At 56.2% G+C, this 10593-nt stretch overlaps 1 protein-coding gene across 2 annotated transcripts in view; it reads left to right on the top strand.

Annotated features, from left to right (window-relative positions):
* The first annotated feature begins 1378 nt into the window (after nt 1-1378).
* TNFRSF1B (TNF receptor superfamily member 1B) overlaps nt 1379-10593 on the top strand; it is a 35949-nt gene continuing 26734 nt past the window's right edge. For both annotated transcript variants that reach the window (XM_029228207.1, XM_029228208.1), the window contains exon 1: nt 1379-1456. In XM_029228207.1, coding sequence (XP_029084040.1) covers nt 1379-1456 — 78 coding nt within the window. The remainder of the gene's footprint in view (nt 1457-10593) is intronic.

Raw genomic sequence — 10593 nt, 5'->3', positions numbered from 1 at the left:
AAATCTTCATGCTAGTTTTAGAGTCTGACCCTCTCTGCAGAGTTAAGGTTGGGGGCTGTGCTAGCCTCACCCTTAGCATGGCCCATGTCTTAGAAACGTGTGGAAACCAGGTAATTTCCCAGTCTCCTGATCAGGAGGTGGGATTTTCCATCCGCCAAGGGTCACTTCCCAGTTTCTCACTCAGCATCTAGAAGCATCATCCTTGCTGTCTCCATCACAGGGGTTGGTGGCCCAGAGCAGGGGTCCCCGGACCTCGCTTGGGGCAGCCTGCAGTGAGGGAACAGAATAGCATCCCCTCCTGCCACCCTGCCCCTCAGAAACGCCCTATGTGCTGGGGCAAGGACTCCCAGGGCTGGGGGAATATGTTCTGGTCCCGCAGTGCTGGCCCTGGTATTAGGGTTGGCACTCAAAGCACAGGGGGTGCAGCTGGAAGCTGGAGTGGGTGCTCAGATGTCAACTCCAGGGGAACCAGCCCTCACGGCCCTTGGCCTGGGCCAGCCCCACTCTGGGCTCCCACAGCTTTCTGTCCCAGCCTCTGTTTACTGGTCAGCCACCTGGACAGGGGACTCAAGAAGGAGGTCAGGGCAGGCTCCGGCTCACTCTGAGGAGGGCATGAGGAATGTTTAAGGATAAATGAGCAAATGAATAACAGTAATTACAGCTAATATGTATACAGAACTTATTAAGTTACTTATATACTTACTTTGTAAGTTTACATACATATATAATATATACTATAGTATGTGTGTTATATAACTTTCAATCTTCAGTCTACCTCTGTGAGGTTAATGCAGAGATGCAGACCCAGGTGGTCTGGCTCTAAAGTCAGATAAAGTCTAATGAGGGAATAATTTAGAATGCCCGTGAGCTAGCGTCAGTTGTGTGGGATGTTTCACCAAATTCGTGCCCCACCGCCAAGGGAGTGGGGAGCCTGCAGGAGGTGGGAGGGGTAGGTGGACGCAAGGCAGGTCGAGAGAGAAAACTTCGGGGCAGCCGCAAGCCTGGTGGGAGCCCAACCCCAATGCGGATCTCCTGCCCCCTCTCCCATCCCACCAGCCCCGCTGGGAAGGGTGACTCGAAGGGGAGGGGACGTTAGAAGGAGGCTGGAGGGTCTCAGAGGGCTGGGAGTGGCTGGCGCTGGAGGTATGGACCCAGCGCTAGGCTGGCAGAGCTGGGGTGAGAGGGGGGGTTGGGGGCGGGGCGGCCGGCTGTGTGGGGCGGGGAGGAGGTGTGTCCACGCCCCGCCCCCGCCCCCCCCCCCCCCCCCCGCCTCTCTTTGGCCGCGCGCCGGCTTTCGCTTTCAGTCAGAGGCGCCAGAGGCAGCGGAGCGGGAGCGGTGGCGCGAGGGCGCAAGGGGCCCGCCGAGCCGCCCGCACCCATGGTGCCCACCGCCTTCTGGGCCGCGCTGGCCGTCGGACTGCAGCTCTGGGCCGCAGGGCGCGCCGTGCCCACCCAGGTAGGTGACTCGCGCGACCCTGTCTGGGGCGGGGTGGGGCGCCATGCCATCCACCCCAGGCTGGCGCGCGTCCCCCGCCCCGGGGCGTCCGGGGCGCCGTGACAGGGGTGCGGGGCTCGGAGCGACGGAGGCGCCGCACCCGCCACACCGGATCAGATGCACGCCGCCGGCGACCCTCTGGGGACCCCGGGTTTGGCACACGTGCGCCCGGGGCCGGAACTCTGGCCACCGCGACCCGGAGTCGCACCTTGGTCCCTCCGCCGTCGGTGGCCGGCCAGCGGGCCCTGAGCAGATCCCAGCCAGACTGTGAAACCCAACTCCCGTTATCCCTGCGACCCCTGGCCTCTCCGGGGTGACTTGGGGGTGGGGGTAGGCAGTGATCTGTACTGGGGCTCTGTCCCCACTACAGATGCCCGGCACCTTCTTCAGAAGACTTCCTCCCTTCTGAGCTACGGTTTTCCTCTTTCTTAGAAATACTGGGGCTGCGTGTGTAAAAGAACAGGGCCAGGTGTGCAGTAGCACCTAATAAGGGCACAGTCAGACTGTGGACTGTCTTCCATGCCCTTTGCCCAGACCCCTTCCCCAGGACCCACCTGGAGTGTCCAGTGGCCACTTCAGAGCCTGCCGTCTGTGGACTCTGGGGTGATAGGGAGAGAGACAGTGCCCTCAGATTCCCCTGGGCTGACCTCCCCAAGGATCTGTGCCTGAGCTCTGGGCGACAGGGGTGAGGGAGGACTTCTGGGCTGGTTATCAAGACAAACATGATGTCTAAGGGGCTCCAGGAAAATGGAGAGAGCAGAGACCCCAGAGCTGTTATTCAGCGCTAACTGCACCCACCACAATAGCAAGGGAGAGAGAGTGTACAGAGGATTCTTCCACCTTTGCCTCTTGAGGCTGTCTCCATGGTCTGGTAAGACAGAAGAGCCCCATTTTGGACTTACCTGGTGGCTCAGTGGTTAAGAATCCGCCTGCCAATGCAGGGGACACGGGTTCGAGCCCTGGTCCGGGAAGATCCCACATGCTGCGGAGCAACTAAGCCCGTGCGCCACAACTACTAAGCCTGCGCACCTAGAGTCTGTGCTCCACAAGGGAAGCCACCGCAATGATAAGCCCGCAACAAAGAGTAGTCCCCGCTCATCACAACTAGAGAAAGACTGCGTGCAGCAACGAAGACCCAACGCAGCCAAAAACAAACAAACAAAAAAATTAATTAATTGATTAATTTAAAAAAAAGAATAGCCCCATTTTGCAGAGAAGGAAAACTGAGGCTCAGCAAACTCCTTGTGTTTCATGGGAGGGCATGGGGGGCTCTCTTTCTTCCAAAGGGACGCCTCTTCCTTTCCCCTCTTGGCTGGGAGGAGGTGTGCCTCATCCTTTCCTCACGATCTTACCCTGATGGATGGGTGTGTGCTGACCCATCTGGATATCTTGACCAGGGAGGAAGATGGGAGGTGGCATTGACTCATGTGAGGTGACTCACTGGCTAAGGCTAAAGACACCTTTAGAGTTCAGTTCTCAAGGGCAGAGGATGGAGGTGGTCAGACCAGAATTGACGCATTCACAGTTGGTGCCAGGGTGGGACCTGGGGGCGCTGCCCCAGAGGTTGTTCTGTAAACAGAGGAGGTCAGGAGAGTCCCAGGTCTGAGACTTGAGTGTGGATGCTGGTGGCTCTGGTCCCCAGCCTGACTGCAGTGTGCCAAGACTAGAGGCATCACTGTGCCTCAGCGAACCTGGGGACATACGAGCCCCTGGGGGGAGGAGGCACAGGGCTTCTCTGCAGGACAGCAGCTCCTAGTCTTGGAGTTGCTTGAGGGGTTCTCCTGAGTCTCTCACTTCCCTCCCGTGTGCCCAGCTCCTGTATCAGCTCAGGTTCCCTCCTCTGGGACTGTCTTCACAGCCTTTTAGCTGGTCCCCTGGCCCCTGCCCCCTCTCCCACTAATCCTCCTTGGTGGCATCACTGGAGTGGCCCTCCTCAAATTGGAATGCCTCTCTCCCTGCCTGGGAAGCAAAAGGCTCCCAGTGGCCAAGGCAGAAACTCCCCCAGGTGTCTCAGGCCAGAGCGAGTGAGGTCTCCGGGTGTTTCCTGCCACCTCTCTGCATCGTACCCTATACCCTACGAAACACAGCCATTGTGTATCTTCGTACTCCATGCTGTCTCTCTCCGTGGTGCACCCTTTCCCCCATCCTTAAGGGTCTTTTGCACGTTTCCCCCCACCCCCCACGCCAAAGCCTTTGCTCACTCTCCCAGTTGGATTTTTTAAAAAATTTATTTATTTTCTATTTTATTTATTATTTTGGCTGCATTGGGTCTTCGTTGCTGCGCGTGGGCTTTCTCTAGTTGCGGCGAGCTGGGACTACTCTTCACTGCGGTGCGTGGGCTTCTCATTGCGGTGGCTTCTCTTGTTGCAGAGCACGGGCTCTAGGCGCGCGGGCTTCAGTAGTTGTGGCACATGAGCTTGGTAGTTGTGGCTCTCGGGCCCTAGGGCACAGGCTTAGTAGTTGTGGCACACGGGCTTAGTTCCTCCGAGGCATGTGGGATCTTCCCGGGCCAGGGCTCGAACCCGTGTCCCCTGCATTGGCAGGCGGATTCTTAACCTCTGTGCCACCAGGAGAGTCCTTCCCAGTTGGATTTGATCCTCTGCTCTTTGAACTCCCAGCCCTTCATCCCTCTCTAGGACAGACTACATTCTGCTTTTTAATCTGGTTGTGTTTTATCCACCTCAATAGATGGAAAGTTCCTTGAGGGCAGGTACTGGGGGGGTCTTCCTCCTTATTATTAGCACCACAATAGCACCTGTTGTTTGAATGCCTACTAAGTACCAGGCAGCATGCTTAGGATTTAACTACAGAATCTTGCTGAAACCTTCCTTATAGCAACTCTTAAAAGGTGGCGTTCCCATTTAGAGATGTGGAAGCTTGAGGCTCAGAGAGGTTATGGTATTTCCCAGGATTATAGAACTGGAGGGTAGTGGGTGGGGAGGTTCGAATGCAGGTCTGCCTGATTCCAAAGCTCTTCTTACTCTACCCTCCCCATGCCTGTATCCCCCGTCTGCCCCCACCCGGGTCCCTGGCACACAGTGGATACTCAGTTGTGTCAGATGTAATAAATCAAGTTGTAGAAAGAGCCCCAGGGAGACCTGAGCTGCTGCAGGCGTGGCAGAATCACTTTGCCTGCAGGGTTTTTGCCTCCTTTAAAAGCTGTATTTGCTGGCTGGTGTGGAATGCATCATTCATTCATCTCATCATCCATTCATTCAGCAAACAAACGCCAGTACAGCTGGCAGGATAGGTGAGCATTTGGTGCCATCTAATGGGGATGGGCAGGGCTCTAGCTGTCTGGCTTTCTGTTGTTGCTGGGAGGGGGCTGAGGGGATCTCTACCTGCTGGGTTGGCCTGAGGCTGAGGGGCCTCAATACCTAGGGGCCTGGGGCCAGCTCGAGTTAGGGGAGAGGTTGGGGACTCCTAGCTTGGCCTGGGGACATTAGCCTTTGGTGGAGATGGGTGATCCAGGGTACCTGCTGTCCTGGGATGTCTCTTTGTCCCCTGTCTAATATGCCAGAGGGGAACCTGTTTGCTGACTGAGGATGTGACCCTCACTGTGGTCCTGGGTTTGGCCCAGTGGCTCCTGGAGGAGTAGCCAAGAAGGTTGGAGGGGGAGAGTTTTGATGCCATCTGTGGGGTGTTTGTGTGTGTGTTTCATTCAGCTCTACACATCAACTTAGTTCTCAGGTTTATGCCATGTGGGCTGCTTTTCCGTTGCTCAGACATGCCACACACACCCCTGCCTCAGGGCCTTTGCACTTGCTTCCCCTTTACCTTGAATGCTCCTCCCACTGATATCCTCAGGTCTCCTTCCTGCACTTTCTTTTGCTGAAATGAATTCTTCTCAGGAATGCCTTCTCTGGCCATCCTACCTATAAAAGCTCCCCACCAGGTACTCTCACTCCCCTGACCTGCTTTGTTTTCCTCTGTAACACTCATGGCCTATTATATTTCTTTCACTTGCATTGTGTGTTTCTACTAGAGTGTTAAGCATGGTGAGGGCAGGGACCTGCTCACTTGTTCATAGCCTAGAAGAGGATTTCTTGTTCTCAGTTCTCTTGGCATTCGGGCCATATGGTGCTGTGGGAGTTGTCCTGTGAGTTGTAGGATGTTTAGCAGCATCCCTGGCCTCAACCCACTAGACGCCAGCAGCACTTGTCCTTCATTTGTGACAGTTAAAAGCGTCTCCAGATGCTGCAAAATGTCCCCTGGGGGGAGTTGCCTCAGTTGAGAACCATTGGCTTAGAACGGTGCCTGGCATGTAGCGGGGCTAAAAAATATTGAATTAATGTCCGAAAATATTCATCTGACCTTCATAATGACCCTGCTTTATGGACGAGACAGAAGAGTTTGGAAAGCCAGTGGTGGCAGGGCTGGGCTCCAGTTCGTCTCACTCTTTCTGGGATATTTCTCTGGGTTCTTCCTCTGCTGTGTTGAGTCTGCTGAGGCTAGCGGTGCTCTCCCCAAAGTGCTCACCCGCCCACCTCCCCCTCCTGGCTCGTGACAGGGCCACCCACTGGCAGTGACTCAAAAGCCCAGGAAGCATGTGACTTGCCCAGAAGCAGGCAGCAAGGGAAGCCAGGGGTTACGGTGGAGAGAAGGGTGCTACCAAGGGAAACAGAAACAAAGTGGAGTTGCTGTGGCTCCCGCTTCTGGACATCCCGCCAGGCCCCAGGGAAGCAATATTGATGACTTAGAAGAAACGTGTGGCCTCAGAACTGGACAGACCTTGGCTCACTTCTTACTTTGCTGTTTATAGACTGTGTGACCTTGACAAGTCTTTCCATCTCTGGGAGCCTGCCTCTGTGTTCCCATCTGTAAAATAGAAATGATCCTTCACCTCACTGGCTGGTTGTCAGGATTAAAAGTGCTTTATATGCTATGCAGCCCATTGGTGGCTATTTGAGCCTCTGTGGCTTCGCAGGGCCTGGGAGTCACCGTGGAGGCGGATTCCCTGTCTCTGAGCCACAGGGCTCTGAGGTAGGGGTGGCAGACCTCCATTTGCCCAGAGCTCCTGCCCAGCATCCCTGAGGACAGTTTCCCTCCTGCCCGCCTTCTCCTGGTTATGCTTCCTGATCCAGAGCCCGCGTCCTAGGGCCTCTCACACCACCTACCCAACTGCCTGGCCTTAGGAGCCTGGCATGTGGCACAGGCTGCGGGGTCAGGAAATCCTCCCCTCCCGCTCCCAACTCCTTTCAGTGAGTGACAGGTGCTGGATCTCATTTGAGGGTGAGCAAGGGGCACATGTGGCATAGAATAGAGGAGTCTCATGACCTCTCTGTGAAGGGGATGCAGAAGGCCTCGACTTTCCCACCTGCAAGATGGGCATGGGCTGATTCCAGGCTGTCTTTAAAATCTCTTCCATCTCTGACCTCCGTGATCCAGAAGGTTGTATTTACCTGTAACCCTGAAAAGGGGAAGCTTTATGAAGGCTCTTCTGAGGTCATGCTGTCCATCCCCCAGCCTCCAAGTGATTTCCGAGACAGCAGGACCCTGAGGAAGGAGCACTGGCCTGGGGCCCGAGAGACCAGAGTTCCCATCTGTACACTGTGGTCACCAGCTCACTGTGTGACCTCGCTCGGGTTACTTAACCTCTCTGGGCCTAAGCACCCCTATCTATAAAACCTAACAGCACTGATCCTAACACTCCCTTGGAATGTTGGGGAAGTATCAGTGTTGCCTGTGCTTGATGGAGGCCACAGACTGGGGGCGAGGGGGATCTAAGAGTTTTCCCAGGAAGGAGAGTCCACCACTCCCCACCATTAATATCTTTGATTCCCAGTCTCCCTTCTTGCTGACCTCAGTCCCACTTGTTTTAGCTGGAAGGATTTCCTTGACTCAGGCCGCAGTAGCATCAAGAATCCCTGGCTGCTGGTCAGCTTGCATCCGAGACAAGACGCACACCCCTCAGGCAGAACAGGCTTCACGCGTTTCCCACCTCCCCGCCCCTTACTACCTGATTAGCCCCTCTTAAAGTTCAGAAGCCAGACCCTTTGGGGCACCACGGGAAAGTCCGCGCTGTGGGCATCACTGCGGGGCCCGCCGCCTGGGATCCCACAGGTTCGGGGAAGCCTTGAGTGCGGGGTGGGGTGTGGGGTTCCTTGAAGAAGGCTTTGTCACCTGTGATGGACTCACAGCTGTCCCCCTGGTTCTGAGTCCCAGGGCTTTGGGTGTTTGTGCCCCTCCGCTGAGATGTTGACTGTGGGGCTGGGACTCTGGGGCCCACGGTCATTTTCCATCGTGTCGTGTCATGAGGTCACAGGTGGTGGTGACATCACTGTGGTTTGGGACACTCGAGGTGCGAGCCCAGGAAGAGAAAGTGTCTGTTCACCGATGGGGGTTTGAAGGAGTCGATTTCCATCTGCCCCAGGTGTGAGCAATGCTGGGGGGAGTTGGGGGGCGGGGCAGCTGTGCAGGAGAGTCCAGACTCCAGCTGTGGTCTGTCTCTGCCCTGGTGGCCTGTTGACCGTGACACACCGCCCTAGCTCTCAGCCTCTACTTCCTCTTTGCAGAAGAGGAGAGGTTGGAACAGGCTGCATCTCAGGCGTCACCTGCGGAGGTTGAGGATCGCAAGACTATCCATTTTGTTACTAGAACAAGACCTGTTAGCGGCTCACACGGCTGTAGAGCCCCCCTCCCAGGCCCCGGGCCGGCCAGCCGCCCTCCCGTTCTTGGTAACAGATACTGAGTGGGCACGCGTGGGGACAGCTGGCAGTGCGGGGTGATGTCGAGGGACACGGCTGGATCCCTTTGGCCAGCAAACCACTACTCTGCCCCCAGCTTCAGAGCTGCGACCCCGGGTTGATTCAGTGCTTTGGCTGGAGGAAATCCCCAGGGGCTTTTGTTTTCCTCTGCTGTCCAGACAGGGGCCCACCTGTCTGTTTCCACCTGAGCCTGGCCCTGCAGGGGGTGTGGCTGATTTGGCCACATATTCGGGGAGCTGAGAGGGCCTGAGGGTGAGAGCAGCGCGGGGAGGGATTTGGGGCAGGGGCTCTGGATGGGCATCTGCCGGACTGTCCGTGGAGAGCCTTCTCCAGTGCCATTCAGGAGAGATGCCGGAGGCTGCGGAAGGGACCGGAGCGTGGGGCTGGGAGTGGGGGTCCTGGGCCCAGCCCTGGCTCAGCCTCCAGCTCGGGAGGGCTTGGCCAGTTCCCTTCTCCTCTCTGACCCCCAGCTGGCCCAGCTGGAAGTGGAGATCAGCAGAGACCTGGCCCAGCCTGAGTGTTAGACAAAGGGGAGGGGGAAGGGGATAGAGAGGGTGAGTGACTTTGGGCAGGAGGTGGCCTGCAGCTCCGGCCTCTGTGGGTCTCCAGCTCAAGGCCCAGGTCTGGACTTGACAGTGACTCTTAGGGAAGGGCTCCCAGCACTTGGCTTTAGTTACCGGGATGGCCGCCAGCATCCTGGGCACCCCTCCGTGTCCTCCCTCCTGCTGACCCAGAGCCCCGCTTCTGTCTGCCACGCGCAGAGGTTCAGCTTGTTCCTGGTGAGCCTGTCACCTCCTGCTCCGCGTTCACAAGCCCCCAGTTCTGCTCCTTCCTGTCCTGTCCTCCTAGCTCTCTCAAGCCTCTCCCCCACCACCCCATGGCCTCACTCGCTTCCTGGCCTTGCCCCTTGGTCACCCCCCTCATCTTTTGACACCTTCCTGACTCTGTCCCCCACATGCCTCTTCCCGCAGTGACCACACAAGGATCTTTTTAAAAGCTGAGCCCTGGAGGGTGGTCAGGATTGGGCTGAGTGGATGCCAGGAGTAGGGATAGCAGGGGATAGTAGCTAGGCCATCCTAGCTGGAGCAACAGGCCTGTTAGGGGTGGCGATGGCACTTGAGGCTGTAGGCTGTTTAGGACCAGTTTCTGGAAGTAGTAAAAAATTTTAAAATTAAATTAAAACATTGTAGCAACTGTAACTTTTTTTTTTTTTAAGTAGTTATGTATTCAGTATTTTATTTATTTATTTTTGGCTGTGTTGGGTCTTCGTTTCTGTGTGAGGGCTTTCTCTAGTTGCGGCGAGCGGGGGCCACTCTTCATCGCGGCGCGCGGGCCCCTCACTGTCGCGGCCTCTCTTGTTGCGGAGCACAGGCTCCAGACGCACAGGCTCAGTAGTTGTGGCTCACGGGCCCAGCTGCTCTGCGGCATGTGGTATCTTCCCAGACCAGGGCTCGAACCCATGTCCCCTGCATTGGCAGGCAGATTCTCAACGACTGTGCCACCAGGAAAGCCCACCACTGTAATTTGTGGAGCGTTTACTAAGCACTTTACATGTGTTATCTCATTTAATCCTCACAACAGTCCCATGAGGTATATACTTTTATCAGTTCCATTCTGCAGATGAGAAGACTGAGGTTTTTTAGCCTCATTTATTTAAAAAAAAAAAAAAGCAAAACTCCTTTGATGCTGCCCTCCAATAGAGGGGAGTCTGGATTCAAAGCCAGGCATCTTTTTTCCAGTGACTATGCTTTCGGCTACCACACTCACTTCGTATCAGGAGTTGAGGCAACGGGGAGCCACTGATAGTTTTTGAGTGAGGGAGTGACCAGAGCAGAGGGTGTATTAGGAAGATCACCCAGGCCTCAGTGGGAAGGACAGATGAGGTGGAGAGAATGTTGCAATAGTTTAGGCGAGAGCTCTGGCTGAGAGGTTAGTAGCAGAACAGGAAGGAAGGATCAAAGGCTTCAGGGAGGTGGAGTTGGGCTTTGGGCTGGACCAATGACCTAGGGTGGAGACAGAGACACTCGGGAGAAAGGGGAGCCGTCCTTCTCCACCCCATCCTGCAACATGAGGTGCCTATGGCATCAGCCCTGTTCCTGCGACCTGACCGTGGACAGTGTCACCCTCGTGTATTCCTGGAGCTCTCGTGCTCAGCCCCAGGGTGAACCCGGCTTCGCTCACCCTGGCCGCTGCTGGGGTGGACATGAGGCTGGGCAGGGCTGGCCTTTGCATCTCAGGCATGAAATGTGATGAGCCCCCCATGGGCAGAGGGTCAGGATTCCTGGGGGCCTGCCTGCCTCTGTTGCCAGGACCTTGGGACTTTCTCCCTGGGCTTTGGTTTTCCTCTCAGTGGTGAGGTGGGGATAAAAGGGCCCCCCTCTGTCACTTCCC

This window comes from Monodon monoceros, unplaced genomic scaffold (genome assembly GCF_005190385.1).
Source record: "Monodon monoceros isolate NGI ecotype Baffin Bay Population unplaced genomic scaffold, NGI_Narwhal_1 Super_Scaffold_18, whole genome shotgun sequence".
Taxonomy (NCBI): Eukaryota; Metazoa; Chordata; class Mammalia; order Artiodactyla; family Monodontidae; genus Monodon; species Monodon monoceros.
This window is presented reverse-complemented; position numbering and strand designations above follow the sequence as displayed.